Below are 19,173 nucleotides of genomic sequence, written 5' to 3'. Positions count from 1 at the left end.
TATCTCTTGGTTTATTCTACCAAATTTAGAGAAGCTGCAACACGAACCGGATAGCCAAGGGAAGGACGAGTTGGTGCTGGAAGAGAGAATGCTAACCATAATTCTGAAACCAAAGAAAGCAAATCTTGCAAATATTTTCGAATGTGCTGCACAATAACGTCATAGTTAGGCCAGTGGGCAGAAAAAAAAGTGATCATATAAGATATTTCTTTCAATTTGAAGACATTAAAATCTACCTGGCGCACAATTGACACCAGAGTTCCAAGCTTCCATGTTATAAAGTCCTTCAAACTATCTTCACATGTACGAACAGTGTGAAAGAGATCAGGCAAAACCTACCAGAAGAAAGGGGGAAAGCCATGGTAGAATCAACAAAAACTATATCCATCACCCAAAGTATCCCATGTTCAGAAACAAATTCTTAGACACCAAGATAACCAAATAAAAACAACATGAAGGTCCAACCCAAATTTAAGCTTTAAAGTCTAACCTTTGGCAAGTATGGAACGCAGCCTAGTCCCATTGACTGACCTCAAACAAAATTTTAATCATATTAGCAGTGACTATCCAGAATAATATATGAATTTGTAAATCAAAAAAAAAACTACCAATCAAAAAGAACACTTAATGGTTCATTAGTTTCCAACATTAGATCATGATAAAGAAATCAAACTAACAAGATTGATTTTAATACTATTTATCACAAGACCTTTTATGTACAAAAGTATTTAAATGATACAAGATTAATCACTATTTGCTACTCTCAAAATTTGGGTTGCGCCTAACTCATCCCTAAAAAACCGGCTTGTAGGGTGAAGATTGCCCCCACTTATAAACACAACACAGGCCATATCTCTAAGCAATGTGGGACTAAATCCGCCCCTTCAAAGCCAACACAATGAAGGTGTTGGGGGCTGCAATGAGGCAAGCCAAAGTGCCGCAATTAAGGCGACTAGGGGCGGACCGCAATTAAGACGACTAGGGGCGGACTGCAATTAAGGCAGAGAGTCCAACAACTACCTTCCTAAATTAAAGCTATGTCACAACCGTACAAACATCAACCCCGCAACGTCGACTTGTAAGGTAGAGATTACCCAAGTCTACATATGACATATCTCTAGTCGATGTGATACTCTTAACAGTCTCCAATTTCTATTAAGGGTTTCTTCCAAAGAAGGTTCAACCTCATGCCCTCCCAAAATTCAAAGTACGCCACTAGTTCTATCAAAATTCGGTTACATTAACATAGCCGGTGTGGAACTCTAAACAGTATAAAATTTCTATATAGGGTTTCCTCCAAAGAAGGTTCAAGCTCATGTCCTCCCAAAAGCTTAAGTACACCACTAGTTCTGTCAAAATTTCAGTTGCATCAACAAATGTGGAGAGAGAGAAATAAACTAAACAGAACAAAGTAAACATCTACTACATCTACTTTGTCTTATTTACACTTTAAGAGAAGAGAACAAATAAGGATGTAAATCCTTCTGAGCCCAAAAAAATCAAGAAGGGAGAAAGAAGAAAGAAAACACACAGGGCCTGTTTCATGCTTGTATACCTTGAAGATGAACATCAGAGACCCAACCACCTTTAAGTGGTAACTAGCAAGTGACGGGTCCCTCAAAATCCGCATGAGAGAATTAATCGCAACCTTAAATGAAACATTAACATTATAAGTATGAATCAATATAAGCAAATTAGAAATACTAACATGGAATAGTAATAATATGCTACCGTGGAATAATGGTCATCTGACGAAGCAAAAGAAGGCCACAAGTCCTTGGGAGATTCATCGATAGACTGAATCTGTTGACTTGAATCAGAAGCAGGGCGGGTAACTTCTCCATGAGGCCCTGGATGTGCTTTTTGATTTCGTTTATGCAAATGAGGATCCAAAGCACCCATTATGCCAAGAACCTGGCAGAAACCAATTATAATTTAACTACCACATTTGAACACATGTTAGAACATTACTTAATTCATTTCTCATAATCACCTTCAATACTTCGCGCCTGGTAGACCATACTAGCTCGCCATTCAGTAATTTTAAGAGTAACCCAAGTAATTGTGGATACTCGTTATATGGAGTAATAACATACCTGCAAAAATAGTCAAATAAATTTGAACTACATTAAAAGAGAAAACTAAGCATATAACTTGGATATCTGAGTCAAACCATTTTATTCTGCATATGATATCAAAGTTTAGAAAAATAAAAAAATCAAAACTAAGCGTGCAATTTGAACTATATATGAAAAATGAATGAAAAAACTGCAAATGGATGGACGCGTTTTTGAATAGTCTTAACATTTTGTCAAAAAAATATATCCCTGCAAGGATATAAACACAAACAAATGCATACTTATTTTATATATGCATACCCAGTGCTCTGTACAACTTGACCAAGGGTAGCAACAGCTATTTCACGTTTGGAGACAGCTGCTCCATCCAATAAAGCTTCAACAATTAAAGGCATAAGTTCAGGAATGTATTGCCTCATTGCAAACCCTCCCTAAACAGAACCACAGCCCAAATTAGTTGGTAACCAATTAATATAAGTACGCTATCAAAATAAATTAATATAAAAAGTACAAAGGAAAATTTACTTACCACCCTAGCAAGATCCCCCACAGTTACAAGGACTCCACTTATAATTCCAATATTGGCACTAACATCAAGAAGTCTGGCCACAAGCGCCTGATATATAATTAGAAAAATCATTAACAATATACCATGTAAAATAAAACAAGTATGTATCTTTAATAGCATAACAAGATAAACCTTATGAATTGGAGCAATGTATGGAAGTATTAGTCTTTCACAATTCCTTATCAAACAGCCAATTAACTTTGCACTTTCCTCCTTGCATTTGCTATCTGCACTGCTGACACATCAAGAGAATTAAAATGGGCATGGAATAGAGAAGTTATTTTTTCTCCATGGCACCCTATAATGCGGAATCTTTCCATTAAGGCTCTTATCTCCCATTAAAACTTCAAAGTTACCTTTGCCCCAAGTATGTCAACAACTGTATGAGATATCGACGAAGAGCTGGAAGAACATATGCAGGATTTTTCTCTGACAACCTTCCAGCCACAGAAATTGTGTACTCTCGAACATCAAAATCCTGCAGAAGAAGACACTATATCAATAAGATCTAACGAAATGGCACTCCAAACACAAACTAAATGAAAATAAGTCCCTACTGTACAGGAACATGTGATGATATACCATAACCACGACTTTGTCACAAAAAGGCAATAGAATCTATAATTTGTGTCATTAATGGATGAATAATACAATTTTGTCAGAGACCCGAGCCCTTTGGAATTAATTTAATAAATATAAATGATGAAGGAGAGTATAAATTTCACCATCATACACAACAAAGTGCTCAACAAACCCAACAAAAAACCGCTAAAAGCAACCACCCTTGCAAAAATATTTTAACATTGCACAACCTTAGATAATAAGTTAAAAACTGGTCAATTGATTCTAAGGGAAGATCAAACACTAGCAAATCAAAATCAAAAGGCTTACATGACATCTAACCAAACAAAGTACCCGGTCTAATTTTACCTCGTCATTTAAAGCAGCAAATACTGCACTCAAATTGTCAGCCTGTGCCAAATACTCATCAAACCCTCTATCTCCATGAACAGAAGTGAAGATAGAGTGGCGTACAGTTACATCAGCATCTGCAACAGCAGAAATGAGAAGCTTCTCCACAAGCTGCAGAAAATCAAATGCCACAGAGCATTACAACATGATGATCACAATGCATCAACCTCACAAGAACTGACAGTGAAACTCAGAAAAACAACAAACTCCTCAATACCACAAAGCACTCTAGTCTCTCTGCAAGTATGACAAAGTGCTAAACACTAAGCCAAGAAATGGACAATAAGGACTCCAATTACAAAAAGGTTGTTAACATGGGATTTTCAATTTTCAGTGAATCAAAAATTTCAAGAATAAATAAATTGGAATACTTATCAAAAATAAATATAGGAAAACAGCAAACCTCCTCAACAAGACGGCGGCGCTTCCCTCCTGATCGAGACAACCTGTTAGAACCAAAATGTGCACTCGCAATACCAGAGAAAGAAGTAGCAATTAATTTGCAACAACATAGAGCGGCATCTTTTCGTGTAGATCTATCCTCGTCATCCAAATAGACAACAACTGATCCCCTCGCAAACTCAAGTAGATCATGGCCCTATATCAACAAAGTAAAATGGCGTTACAATCTCTGGCCATTTTTGAATGACTTGGGAATATCAAGAAAAAGATGAAGACTTCATCATCTGTGACAGCAGTTCATACATAAAAGAGTACAGAACCTTAAAGTTAAAGCGAGCAAGGGTCTGCAAAGCAAGCTGTATGAGAGCAGAACCACTAAGCTCTGAAACTTGCTGACCGATATTTATAATTGTTCCTTTACCAATGCTTTGCGCGGACCTCCCTAGATAAGGAGATTTAGAAAGAACCATAGATATACTGTCCAGTAGCCGGTCTTGAATGGTTGGCATCAGAGATGGAATGCTGAATAACAAACATAGAAAATGCATATAAACTATTCACTGGATAGGTGAAAACTCTGTTCAAAGCTGCACTCATACCTCATACTTATTTGCTCAAGAGTTTCCACAAGAACAGTCGAAAGACCAGAAGAAAACATAACATCCAGAAGACCGCGAATATGAGGTTCAGTAATAGGCCCCATTGCTTTTGCTATATTTCCAACACAAGCCAAGGCCTCTAGTGAAGGTTTATTCCTACGGGGAGCAATCTGCATTTATAAAATACCTACTGTCAAAAGATGGCATTGTCATGTGTTATAGACCAAAAAATAACAAACATTTAAACAAGAAATGAAACAAGTAGCAAGAAAAAAATACGGCTCAAGACTGGCATCAAAATAGTGTAACATACTGCCTCGCGTAAATGAGTGCATATGGTCGGCAAATAATGGCTAAGTTCCCCATCCAGTGCTAAAGCCATCTCCCCAAGAGCAATGAACCCACTATCACGGTCTTGAGGAACTTTCAAGACGGAAAGAATATGATTCATGCATATCTGCATGGAATTTCATTTCAATAGGCACTCAATTAAAATTTTGAAATCATTCAAAATCCAGCATTCTCCTCCCAGTATAAAAATCAATTAATAGGGAAAATTAACATACTGTTAAATAGTTGGTAACAAAACGATCACGCAGAAAATGAGCAATTCGAGGTAGCAACGAAGTTATGCTCAAGCGGACAAGCCGATCCCGGTGCTCTAGATATCTAAGAACAATTTCGGCAACTTCTCGGTATCTTGACATCATGAACTCCCCAGTATTCCTTCACAGCCATAATTAGTACCAAATAAGTTACTTACAAAAATATTGAGAAGATTTATAATTAGGAACAAACACATATTTCATGATACTACATTAAGTAAATAAAACAAGATAAAAAGATTGCCATAAATTAAATTGCCCTTGTAGAGCTTATCAAAAAAAAATTGTCCTAGTAGAAATATGCTGATAAAAGAAGCCCAATGAGCACAAACTCACTACTTAGTTTCAATTTTACATACGTTGACAAAACTATGCCCAACCATTAGGCGTATCAAGAGCATGTTACACTTTGTCTGTGAGTATGGATATGTTTGTACACTAGCTTAAAGCAGATTTGACTAGCTTATTTCATCTTGTAAGGTTTTTTCACTAGCTTATAAGTTTCTGTATACATTGTTTAAAGTAATATTTGAGCCAACAGTTTTTTTTTCTAGTTTTTACCTGAACTATTTTAATTATCTTCTTTCTCTACCCTCACCCCCAAAAAAATATTGAATGAGCGGAAATATGCCACTTAAACAAATCATTTCACTTGATAAATATTAAAGGAACTTATACAATGCAATTCCTATTGTAACTACTGTGCACTAGCTGCAGTATACTTGCCTTATCTAACTGTTCCTAACTGGTCCCTAGAATTATCTCTATCAATCAGTGATAATATAGAATTCTAACATGGTGTCAATAGAAGCACCCCTCGGTCCAGAGGCCTCTGGTCCTCCATCTACAGTCGTGCGCACTGAATCCTCTTCCCCATTGCGTACACATTCATTTTCTGCTTGTGATCAAAGCTTGCAAATTCCATCATTTTCAATTAAATCCTAAAATTAACTTCACTTGAAGACGCAAATCACAATTGCATCTCTCCTGCATTTGAAGCGATTGGAGAACCACAAGAATTATATTTCAGAATTTTTGTTGCAAATTCAATCTCTGATTAATTCTTCCGATGTTATTGGTGAACCAATCTCGCCTCACAAACACCTCGATGTATCCTTGAAGGCTTACCTCAGGATTTCAAATCCACAATCAGCATCATTACTGGCAAACTAGGGTCGGTGTCAATCGAAGAAATCAAGACTCTCCTATTTCATGAATCACGCTTGTATCGTTTTCACAAAAACACGATCTCACCGACCAATGTGAATCTCACAGCTTTGTCCTCTGCATCAAATGCTACACCTAATTTGAGCGATCCTCGGATCAATCTCACTGAGTCGCAGTCTCCGTCCTCAGATTCGCAACATTTAGCCAATTACCAAGTTCATGGAGGTCGCAGTGGTCATGGTAGCATGATTCAATGCCAAGTGTGTGTCCATTTGCTATCATCGCTTTAATCAAGATTTCGTTCCCTCCACTTTTCAAGATGAATCACAAGCTTCCCCTTTTTCTTCTCCATCGTGGCTAACTCAGAGCAACTCCTCACACGAGCTACTACTCCATAAGCTCTCTCTTAAACTTTGCCTTTGCCTTACTATGCTTAGAGTATCTTTGGTCCTGAATACCATGTCCCATACCATTCCATGTTCCTATCGGCCTTGCATCAGCTTATGATGTCTTCTATGAACATTGCACAAAACTCTAATATGCATCCTCCACACTTGCCTCCTCCTCGAATGCAGTCCATGTCTTCCTCTCAGATGTACTCCAACCATATAGCTCATGCACCCTCACCTCAAGCTCTCTATCTCAATTCGGACCTGACTACATCCATAATCAAATACATCTCGCCATGTCACTCTAAATGGTGTCAACATTCAGCAACATTCCAACTTTGAAGGTCTAGATCAGATCTACATTGGCAACGGCCAAGGTTTGTTGGTATCTTCTATTGACTCCTCTAATTTCAACTCGCCACTACACCCTACACTCACACAACATAATTTGCTTCGAGTACATGCTATCACAAGAAAGTTATTAAGCCTAAGCAACTTACAAAATTTGAAAAGTTAATAATAACCAATTAAACATTCACAATGTATATAGTGAGAGAGAAAATTCAAACTTTTAGGTGTCATTTGAAACTCTTTAATTTTAACTTAAAAACATACTTCATAAATTTCCATCAAATAATTCTCCTTATTTTTATCCAAATAATGAATTTTGGCAAGTCATTGTTATTTTCCTCAAAACATTATTTTCTCTCATTAAAATGCCTCATCCAAACACACTCTAAATATATTGTAGAATGCTATGAACTGCAAGTGAATGAACTTCCTTTGCATTGTGCATAAATTGGCTATAACCACACTCACAACAAATGTAACATTTAGCCTAGTGTGGGAAAGGTAACTTAATCTATCAACCAATATTTAGTACATTTTTCTTATCCACCACCGCATCTTATTCCATATTACCCAACTAATAGCTTGAAACTATAAGAATCCCCACGGGTGTATAAGCTAGTTTACTTGTTTCCATGAGCAGATCTTCGATATACCATGAGCAGATCCTCGATATACTTTGGTTTTGATATGAAAATACCCTTTTTTTAGAGTCGCCTCTATTTCTAAAAAATACTTCAACCTCCCAAAAGTTTTCATTTCAATTTCTTATGCTAAATGTTGAATCAAGACTTGTTGTTCCTTCCAATCATTTCACTCACAATAATATCATCAACATATACCAACAATACTAATACTCCCCCCGAAGTAGAGTGTTTAATAAACACCCCCTGAAGTAGATTGTTTGTGAATTGTTTAATAAACTGTGTATTATCTCCATTCCTTTATTTGTATCCTAAGATTGTCATGTTTAATAAACATCCCCTGAAGTAAATTGTTTGTGAATTGTTTAATAAACTGTGTATTATCTTCATTCCTTTATTTGTATCCTAAGATTGTCATGTTTAATAAACACCCCCTGAAGTAGATTGTTTGTGAATTGTTTAATAAACTGTGTATTATCTCCATTCCTTTATTTGTATCCTAAGATTGTCATAGTCCTAGTAAACTTTCCAAATCATGTCTTAGGTGACTGTATCATTCCATATAATACCTTTTGCAAGTTACAAATAAAAGTGGCAACAACATTTTTCTTATATCCCGGTTGAATCAACGCATAAATTTCTTCCTCAAGCTCTTTATATAAAAATGCATTTTTCACATCAAATTGTTGTAACTCCTCTTTGCTAACAGGACAAAAGTTTCGAACAATCAATGTCATAGCAATATTGTACCTCTAAATTGTCCCATCAGCCTTGTATTTTACAGTATACACCCATTTGCAAACCAACTAGTTTCTTTCCTTCTGGCAGAGCAATCAACTACCATGTCGTATTCTTCTCTAATTTTTATCAGATTATGCCTCAAAAACATTAGTGGAAACTTGGTTGGTACTGAAGTTTGCTAGAAGGGTTTTATGGGCTCAAGAAAAATTTTGAAATGAAATATATTTTGAGAGGATAGAGTGATCTTTTTGTACATTTTGTAGCACCCCCCCCCCCCCCCCCCCCCCCTCTTTATGGCAATTAAGAGTTTATGGTTATCTTAATTTATTGTGTTTCCTATTTCATTATGTGGGGCTGAAATATTATCTTGTAAAATTGAAAATTCATATTTTGATGCTTATCATTCTTTGTTTTCAACCAATGCTTCTTTCTCAATTATATTATCAGCCATTATGTCATCTCCAGATTCACATCCAAATCCATCTTCAGCCAATGCCTCATTTTTAGATTCATTTCCAACTATTTCTTCTCTCGCATAAACTCGTGAGAATTTGTTTCAAGATTAGGAAGAATAAGAGTTTCAAAAGAATTATCCTTATCTTCAGTAAAGAATATCCATAGGACTCCTAAATTCCAACACTCCAGAAATCCAATTAATGAGGTATGTTGTTGTGAGAACACAGCTTTATCTCCCCTGAGATACTTTGGAACATTAATTTAGAACAACGCCTGAGTTTGGTCAAGATGACCTTTGGTCCAGAAGATGACCATTTTTTCTTTCTGAAATTCCATTTTGTTGTGTGGTTTTCACACAAGAGGACTCATGAATTATTCCTTCTTTTTCACAAAAAGGAGTTATTACAAGATTGAAGAACTCTTTCTCATTTCTAGTATTGGTAAATATTTCGAAGTAAATAATATGTAAAAACATCATATGAAATTGAATGTATATAAACATTTTCTTTAATCTCATTTTATATTTTATAAGTTTGTTCAATCGCTAATTCAGCATAGCATTTCAAATTTAATCAACTTGCCTATTTGTCCACTAAAAACGCATCATCTACTATTAGGGTAAGTAAGCCTCTTTTTTCCAGAGAGTCTAAAAATGTTAAATCCAATAGACTAATGAAACTGAATGGTAGGTGGTCAATGATAACCAAATGCAAAGTTCTTCTTAAGCCTCAACAAAAGAAGATTGATAAGGTATAACGTAGTTTGAAGGACAAAGGTGGATTTTTATTCCACAATTTATCTCAAAAATCTAATATTTCCAAGTTTAACAAAGGTGGATTTATATTTCAACCGCTTCGCGGCTTCTGCTACTGCTATTACCCTTTTACGCTATTCTATTTCTCATATCGAATTGCTCGCAATCCTCTATTTTCCGTACTCCGCTACTAATAACACTGATTTTTTCCATCTTAAGCGGTCAAAGAATGATAATCCATAAATAAAACAACCACCATTTTATTTTCATATTCATTTAGTATACACCTCTTGAAACAAAGCTTTTACAAAGCACAGGCCTGAGCACTAGAGCAGTGCACTAGCAACAAACTACGAAGACTATTACGGTTCTTAAACAAACCAGACAAATATGTGTTTTTTTTAAGCAATATATAATGATGCCCCCTAAAAGTGGACAAAATTTGTCAAGAATGCTAGTTTAGAATAAATTATAAAACATCTACAAATCAACGGTGCAAATGATGAAAATTATATTAACCTCAAAAGCTCTCCAACAGCAAGCAACGAACCGTGTATACTGTGCACTGGGGCATTTTTACCTAATCCATCCTGTGTGGCCTCAAACATTCGATAATACCTGTCATCAAATAGCAAATGAAAGATTTACTCTCTAATAGGGATGCACTGTGCAATAAATTAACAAAGAAATCTAAGCATGCTGTACAATGAAAGTCAGCGGAAATCATACATCCAAAAGTCAATGACATGATTACTCCACTCAAAACCCTCCTAGAAAATATTGCTATATTAGTCAACAGTAACTTAATCACCCGTCGAAATGAATTTAGATAACCAAAGATATAACCCTTCATTGGTCTCAAGCCAAATATATTATACTATTACTGATATTCTAGAATTCAATGATCTATAAACTGTAATACTATTATTGCTAAAAGGCCCGGCCCATATTTATACCACCTCCGCCGTGGAGGACAGTGAGACGAAGTAAACAACAATATGAGTTAGTGCCAAAGTTTGTGCCATTTATTTCTTCAGAACATTGTCAAATATAACAGGAAACATGGTGCTACTGGTATCAGGCTAGGATTATATAATCTATAAAAATCTGAATAAAACTTGAATATAACACCATCAAGTATCAGGCTAGAATATAACCCTTCATTGATCACAAGCCAAATATATTATACTATTATTGATATTCTATAATTCGATGATTTATAAACGGAAATACTACTATTGCTAAAAGGCCCAGCCAATATTTTTACCACCTCCGCCATGGAGGACAGTGAGACGAAGTAAACAACCATATGAGTTAGTGCCAAAGTTTGTCCCATTTATTTCTTCAGAACATTGTCAAGTATAAAAGGAAACATGTTGCCACTGGTATCAGACTAGGATTATATAATCTATAAAAATCTGAATAAAACTTGAACATAACACCATCAAGTATCAGGCTAGAATATAACCCTTCATTGATCACAAGCCAAATATATTATACTATTATTGATATTCTATAATTCGATGATCTATAAACGGGAATACTACTACTGCTAAAAGGCCCAGCCAATATTTTTACCACCTCCGCATGGAGGACAGTGAGACGAAGTAAACAACCATATGAGTTAGTGCCAAAGTTTGTCCCATTTATTTCTTCAGAACAGTGTCAAGTATAGCAGGAAACAATGTAAGACACCCCCTCACATCACGGACAATTATGAATACACTGCCACTGGTATCAGGCTAGGATTATATAATCTACAAAAATCTGAATAAAACTCTTAACATAACAGCATCAAGTAGAAGCAAACAAGGTTATCAAGATCTTGCTTAAGATCGTAAAACATAAGATTGTAGCTAAGATTGAAAGACCCTACCCAATCATTTTTGTAAGATCAAGAGGGGGTAGAAAAATCGTAAAACATAAGATCATAAAAGAAATCGCAAGATCCTACTAAAATAAAACATAATACTGTATATTTGAAGTATTTTTAGACAAGATTCTACTAAAACAAAACATAATAGGGTATTTGGGGGAAATGCCCCTCTTTCATATTCTTTAGACATGTATGAGTGTGTTTTTATACCTAATTACCATTCTCCGCAACAAACATTTGTCGAACAATAGGGACATTTAGCCCATTACTTAGTTTACAATAAAGCCTATTATTTAAAACAAACCCTACAAACGAGATGTTTATTCTCTAAATCCTTAATCTAAAACTTCATCATTTCAAAGGGTGTGCTTTCACCTCTACCAAACCGTAATTGTTGTTCCTCTACGTCTTGTCAATCTTCTCGGCATGTAATGGTGGTCGCCGAAAAACAGCCGATTATGGCCGGAACTGGCCATGATCGCACATAATCAATGATGTCGCTACAGTACATGATTCTACTTAAGATTTGGATTGTTGGGGTGAGTGAGATCGTAAAATCTTGAGATTCTAAGATCTAGATCGAGATTTTGACAACCATGGAAACATAATGATAATGAATTGTCTTCCATAACTATTCGCAGTTTGGACAAGAACTTGTACTTATGCTCAATGATCAGTCTATCCATAAGCTGATTATTATATTTAAATGCGAAGTAGCAGTTATTATATTCAAATGCGAAGTAGCCGCTGGAAAGCCGTTGACCAGTCTTTATTACTACATATACATAATCACCTTCTGAAGATATAAACTAGATTTTAGTGAGAGTTTTTTCTTATGTCCTTTAGTTCAAGTACAATTACTGTCAACAAAGTCAACAAAATAGTCTTACTACCAACTTCAGGTTTACCCCAGTTTATATGATTAACTTTTAAAAAAAACTGACCATTGCACACGCCATCGTGTCTCACGCTTTTCAATAACATTAAGGCAGGCACGCAATGCCTCCACAGCCCGCTCACGAACTGGCAATGCTGGATCTCGCAAAGGAACCCAGATAGCATCTACAAACTCCGGCACATGGACATTGAAAACAGTTGAAGCATTTTCTGCCATTTCCTGCAATGACCAAAACAAAAAGATACTGCATTCATATTCTAAAAATATGGAGATCCCAAAATTGTGAGAGAATATAAAAACGCTATTCTTAAAGTAATTTGTCACTCAAACAGTGAAACAGTTATTTAATAACTAAATTCCAAAAATAAGAAACCCGAAAAAGAAAACTAAAAAAATAATTGTCCGACGCGAAAAAGAATCAATATAAATGCAAGTTTTCTCGCAATAAATAATAATAATAATAATAATAATAATGAAACTTACTTTCAAGATTAAAACAGCAGCAAAACGCCGATACTCCACTCTGGGCCCTTCAAGCCAATCCAGTGCAATTTTAACCTGAAAAGATAAACAAAAAAATCAGCACACTCATTCAACTCCGAGAGATGGAGTGTATAAGAATAGACAAAATATGCAGCAACCTGGCGTTCAACTTCATCGGCAGTCATAGCTCCACCAGCTCTAGCAAGGTGACCAAGAACCCTACTAGCATGAACCAAAATCTCAGGATCACGCTTTGCCTCAAAAACAGTCCTCATATAACTCGAGAATCTAGAAACCTTGGAACCATTCTCTCCAAGCGCCACATCAATTAACTCATCAATTGCCCTAAGAGCTCCGAGATTCTCAGCAACATCACTACTCTCTAAAAGGCTTGATATCTTATCATATAATTGATCCATAAATCGAGAAAAAGCTTCACCGCTTAGGTCCCGAGCTTCTTCTTCTAGATGCTTCTTAAAAGCTAAAGAAGCACCTTCCTACAGAGATCAAATTCATTCCAAATTCACAAATCAGCTACTATTCAATCAAATTGCAGCAAGCATGTTAAGTGAAATGAAAAGAATGAATAACAGTGCTACCTTAGGGTTGCCACGGGTGCAGAGGTCGGCGAGGATGCGATTCAGAGCATCGCCGGGTACGACGGAGGGAGGACCTATATAACGGTGGGGATGGGAGTGAGAGTGGAGGTGAGGGTGAGGGTGCGACTGAGAAGCGGTCGCCATTTGATTAACCTAAACCCTAAATTAACCAGTGTGTAGTATAGTAGTGTGATTCGATGATTGATTTATGAACAAAAGGAAAGAAGAGAGAGAATCGATTTAGAAATGAAAAAAAAGCTCCGGCATCGCGTTTCGCCGTGGCGGGGACTCACACGGCGGGGTTCGGTGTTTTGTTAAGCTGCGGAGATCACGGTTGCGTGAGTTTCTAGATGGTTTCCGTTACTTATTAGATTAGATAGGAAAAATCTTTAGCTGGGTTTTGTTATTGCAATTCACAAAAACGCTTGATAATTACTTAATAAATTACTTAATTCAGATCAAAACAAAAATGTATAAATAAAGGAGAAAAAAAAATTTTTTTACTTAATTGATCTCATTAAATATTTTATACATTCATAATTATCATTAAAATAAAATGAAATATTTTGACTCGAAAATACCTTATTAATTAAAGTTGTTAAGTTATTGAAGTATTTTTAGAGCCAAAATTAGAGTTATTTTATTAATTAAAGTTGTTAAGTCTCTTAAAAAAGTTTTGACGCCAAAACTGAGGGTAATTCTGCAATTTAATATTCATATATTTATTTATTTTATTTTATTATTTACACTGTTAATCAATAAAGTTTTATTTTAATTAATAAATTTTTTTTTTTGATAAAGATGATTACTCCCCTAATTTACTATTTCTTCGTACCTGTTTTTTTTAAAATAAATTAAAATAAATATAACCCACGTAGTTTTTTAAGAACTACCCTCTTATAACAAAAATTTAACCACTAAAATATTTTGAGTTAACAACCTAAATCGTTATTTTATTTATTCAACAATATATTTTATAAATCAATATTATACTTGATAAATATTTCATCTTATTAAATCAATTTAAATAATTAATTTGACTAAAATAAAGTAAAACGTGGCTGAGATTCAAGAATAACAATTCGAACTATATTTTATCCCAATGGTGTTGGAATTCATGGACCTGCCTTCGTACAAAATGGTTGTTAAAGGGAGTGCTTCAGCGATGTTGTTATCGGCAGTGCAGAGTTGTTGAGTGGTGATTCGGAATCGCAAATCAGAAGCTGATAATTTTAAAAGCCGGTTCAGAGTGCGCGCAGTAGTCTTTTGTAATGAGTCGCTGCCAGTTGTGATAATTTTATTGTCTTAGATTTTGTCTGTTTCTGCAGCTTTCAGCAGGGCCAACTACTTAGAGTCACAGGTTTTTCCTTCTGGATGCAACTTCAATCGAGTTCGGTTATGGTTTTGCGCCGCTGGGGCTGCAAGTTATTGGAATTTATAGTTTGGATAGGTGTTGTAATTGTAATTACTATAATCTGTTTATTTTATGTGTGAGGAGTGAGGTTTGGTGGGTGGATTAAGTTTGTGTTACAGTATTATTTGTATCAGTATATGCAGGATTTAAATTGCTATTATTATTGTACTAAGGGCATCTCTTATGCCTAAGTATATTAATGCATGTATTTATTGGATGTTTAAAAAAAAATATCCAGTTAAACAGTTAATTAAATTACTTAGTCTCCACTTTTTTTAATGAAGTGCACATATTGCAAGATGTTGGCGCATTAACTTAGTGATCACAGACAGTTAGCTAAATGACATATAAAAGGAAACGCAAAATTTTATGTTCCAAATTATGAAAAGGAAAATTTCACACTTTCACAACCAGCAAGTTGTTTTATGATACTTCTTTCATCTCTCAATTTTCTTTTCATAAATTGAATCTTTACTTATTTTTTTCTAAATTTTATTCATGTTTATTATTAGTGGTAGTTATTATCTTAATTTGTGTTCCATTCGTGCAGTTTTATATTCTTTTATAGTATCTATTCTTCTAAGTTCAGTTGTATCAAAAGAATGATAGTATATTTTTAATTTTTAATCGGTAAATAAATTTTATCTCTTCCCCATGTAATCTTTATTATCTTTTTTAAATTTTATTGATGTTCACTATAAGTGATAGTTATTATTTTAATGTGTTTCAATCAATAAAAAATGTTGCAAATTTGTATTTTTTTTTATAGTATTCATTCTTTTATTGTATAAAAATAATGATTCTATATTTCCAATTTTTAATCGGTAAAAAAATTTCTCTTCCTCCATGTCATTTACATTTATTTATTGAAAATATATTTAAAAAATCTCTTCTATTTTAGAGACTTTCCTCACAAATAATGCAGTTGTAAGAATCTTTAGCAATAAATGAATTCATATTATCTTTAGAAGTGTGTTTATTTCATAGATTTAAATTTTATATCGAGGTTGAAAATCATATTTTCACATTTATTTCAATAATATGATTTATTCATTAATTTGTTATTTTTTATTCCCATAAAAGGGTGAGAATATTACATTCCTATAGAAATATACTTTTATTCAGGGGTGGCAAAACGGGCCTGGCCCGCGGGTAAAGCCCGTTTTACCCGTCATTTTTTGCGGTTCGGGCATGAATTTTGAACCCGCATAATTAAGTATGCCCGCCCCGCCCCGTAAAAAAACAGGGCGGATATGACACGGTCACAGGCAGCCCGCGGGTATTTTAAGAACAACTAAAATTATTTTTATTAATATCTCTTTAATTATTTATGGCCCAAATAAAAAAAGGCCCAATATCAAATGAAATTAGGGTTACACTTACACACTTTCTGTTGCTATCCAAAAGAAAAAATATCACTTTCTCATTCTCATACTTCAGCGACGCTTCTCACCATCTTCTCAGCGGCACTACTTCTTCTCACCATCACTTACAGGTTTGTTCTCTCATAATCATACTTCATTTGTAACAAACACGTTACAATGAGAAGACAGTTTGTAAACTCACCATCACTTATAGTTTAACGATTGAGAACAAACCTGTAACTCATTGAGAACACTTCATTTGTAACTCACCTGTAATAAACAGTTTATGTAAACAGTTTGTAACAACTATAAATCATTAAAATCAATAAACAGTTTGTAACGTGATGGTGAGTTTATGTAAACACATTGTAACTCATTGAGAATACTTCATTTGTAACTTACTGTTTACAAATTGTTTATTGTATATAGTTTATTTTATATAGTTTATTTCATGAGTTTACAAACTATGTAGTTTATTTATAGTTTAACGATTTATATAGTTTACAAATTGTTTATTTTATATAGTTTATTTTATATAGTTTAACGAAAATGGATTCACTTGTTATAGTTTACACAAACTGTTTATTTTATATAGTTTAACGAAAATGGATTTATATAGTTTACAAACTGTTTATTTTATATAGTTTATTTTATTTTATAGTTTATTTTATATAGTTTATTTTATACTGTTTATTTTATATAGTCTATTTTTAATGAATCATTTGAATAAATTTAAAGTTGTTTTTATTTGGATATGTAGGAGATAACTTGAAATGGATTCACAAACTGTTGGTAATGAAATTGTAGATGAAGTGAATGTGAATGTGGTTGATTTGGAGAATGAAACTATTGGTGAAAATGAATTAAGAAATACCGAAGATGATGTTTTACCTAAGTCTAAGAAGGCCAAAATTTCAAATGCTGATTGTTGGAAAGTGTTTACTAAAATGGGAATGGATAAAGATGGGAATCCATTGGCTAAGTGCAACGGTTGTTCAAAGATTTTGAAGGATGGCGATAGGAATTATGGTACCACGTCTTTGAATCGTCATATGAAGAAGTGCACTAAAATCAAATATGCTGATGTAGGTCAAGTAATGATCAACTTGCAAGGTAGACTCAAGAATCTTACAATAGATAAAAAGGTTTCTAGGTCAATGGGTGTTGCTGCAACCATTGCACATGATTTGCCGTATAAATTTATGGAGTTTCAAAAAATTAGGGATTGGATGAAATATTTGAACCCTGAATTTTCTCCTATTTCAAGAAGATGCTCTTATTCGAGACATGGCGGAAAGAATGATGATCAAATTTGAGAAGTATTTGAGTGATTATAGTGTGGTTCTTGCTCTAGGAGCGGTTCTTGATCCGAGGATTAAGCTTACCTCTTTGGAATATATGTAAGAAAAAGTTGATCCACTTACCTCTGCACTTAAAACGGAAGAAATTAAGGAGAAGTTGTATGCTCTCTTTGAGATGTATCGTCGCCTTCATACTCCGTCTCCCACAATCTCTCAAACTCCATCTTTCAACACTAGAGGAGAATCAAGTTCCCACGCGTTTACCAGAAGTTTGTTCAATGTAAGTTGTTATATGCTCAATGTATGATGTTATATGCTCAATGTATGCTGTTAAATGTTGCTGTTAATTGTTAAAGTGCTGTTGTATGTTGCTGTTAATTGTTAAAGTGCTGTTATATGTTTTGCTGTTGTTATAGGTTGTTGTATTGTGCTGTTAGAGGCTGTTGTTATGTGCTGTTATATGTTGCAAATTCTGCTGCTGTTATAGGTTGTTGAATTGTGCTGTTATAGGCTGCTGCTATGTGTTGTTATAGGCTACATGCTGTCTATTGTGAATTCTGCAGCTGTAATATGTTACAAATATGCTGTCTATTGTGAATTTTGCAGCTGTAGTATGTTACAAATATTCTATCTATTATGTTGTTAACTAATTGCATAATGTGTTAAATAGGATTTGAAAGTACACAAACAACAAATTGCAACAGAGACCGGAAAGTCTCAACTAGATATTTATTTGGAGGAAGCAAGTGTGGATTTAAGTTATCAAAATTTTGATGACTTGAATGTTCTTCAATGGTGGAAGGAGAATTGGAATAGATTTAAAGAATTATCTTTAATGGCTCGTGATTTGTTAGGCATCCCTATTACTACTGTTGCATCTGAATCTGCTTTCAGTATTGGTTCAATCATTCTAAACAAATATAAAAGTCGCTTGTTGTCGAAGAATGTAGAATCATTGATTTGTACTCGCAATTGGCTTCACGGCTTTAATAGTTTTGGTAAATAATCAAATATCAAGTTTCTCTCAACTTTGTTTTGGTAAATAATCAAATATCAAAGTTTTGCTTACACTTAAATTGTTTTATAGCTGTAGTGGGTGATGATGAAGATAATGATGATGGAAGCTTGGCGAAAAGTATTACAACTGGAGCATCATGTGTTTATGATGTAGATGAAGATTGATTAGTGAACTTATGTTGCTTGTTGAACTACTTATGTTTGTTTTGATGTAATGTTTGTTTTGGGGTAATGCTTGTTGAACTTATGTTGAACTACTTAATTATGTTGAATTTAATTATTGGATTTGAATGTAGGATATTACAAGTTTGTTCTTATTTTTAACTACATCTTTTTATTAATTATATATGTTTTTAATTTATAGCATGAGTGGGAAAAAAGTTTTTTTTTTTTTTAAAAAGAGAGTAGTGGGCATGCCCGCATGTCCGCCATTAAACGAGGCGGGCCTAGTAAATGAGCCTGCGTCTACTATTTTGACCGCCCCGCCCCGTTTTTTTT

General features: G+C 34.4%; 1 protein-coding gene across 1 annotated transcript in view; it reads right to left on the bottom strand.

Moving 5' to 3' along the window:
• The window catches only part of LOC131652626 (serine/threonine-protein kinase TOR), a 52,249-nt gene extending 38,248 nt beyond the window's left edge, over window positions 1–14,001 (bottom strand). Inside the window, exons 1-21 of the mRNA XM_058922537.1 lie at window positions 13,580–14,001; window positions 13,139–13,477; window positions 12,981–13,055; window positions 12,544–12,716; window positions 10,243–10,341; window positions 5,186–5,345; window positions 4,933–5,076; window positions 4,620–4,789; window positions 4,341–4,542; window positions 4,022–4,216; window positions 3,577–3,729; window positions 3,003–3,124; window positions 2,779–2,878; window positions 2,608–2,694; window positions 2,379–2,509; window positions 1,994–2,096; window positions 1,732–1,914; window positions 1,556–1,648; window positions 491–526; window positions 237–335; window positions 48–146 (exon numbers count right to left, since the gene is read on the bottom strand). Coding sequence (XP_058778520.1) covers window positions 48–146; window positions 237–335; window positions 491–526; window positions 1,556–1,648; window positions 1,732–1,914; window positions 1,994–2,096; window positions 2,379–2,509; window positions 2,608–2,694; window positions 2,779–2,878; window positions 3,003–3,124; window positions 3,577–3,729; window positions 4,022–4,216; window positions 4,341–4,542; window positions 4,620–4,789; window positions 4,933–5,076; window positions 5,186–5,345; window positions 10,243–10,341; window positions 12,544–12,716; window positions 12,981–13,055; window positions 13,139–13,477; window positions 13,580–13,723 — 2,907 coding nt within the window. The 5' untranslated portion in view covers window positions 13,724–14,001. The remainder of the gene's footprint in view (window positions 1–47; window positions 147–236; window positions 336–490; window positions 527–1,555; window positions 1,649–1,731; window positions 1,915–1,993; window positions 2,097–2,378; window positions 2,510–2,607; window positions 2,695–2,778; window positions 2,879–3,002; window positions 3,125–3,576; window positions 3,730–4,021; window positions 4,217–4,340; window positions 4,543–4,619; window positions 4,790–4,932; window positions 5,077–5,185; window positions 5,346–10,242; window positions 10,342–12,543; window positions 12,717–12,980; window positions 13,056–13,138; window positions 13,478–13,579) is intronic.
• Window positions 14,002–19,173: the final 5,172 nt, after the last annotated feature.

Source organism: Vicia villosa, linkage group LG2 (genome assembly GCF_029867415.1).
Source record: "Vicia villosa cultivar HV-30 ecotype Madison, WI linkage group LG2, Vvil1.0, whole genome shotgun sequence".
NCBI classification, from domain to species: domain Eukaryota; kingdom Viridiplantae; phylum Streptophyta; class Magnoliopsida; order Fabales; family Fabaceae; genus Vicia; species Vicia villosa.
This window is presented reverse-complemented; position numbering and strand designations above follow the sequence as displayed.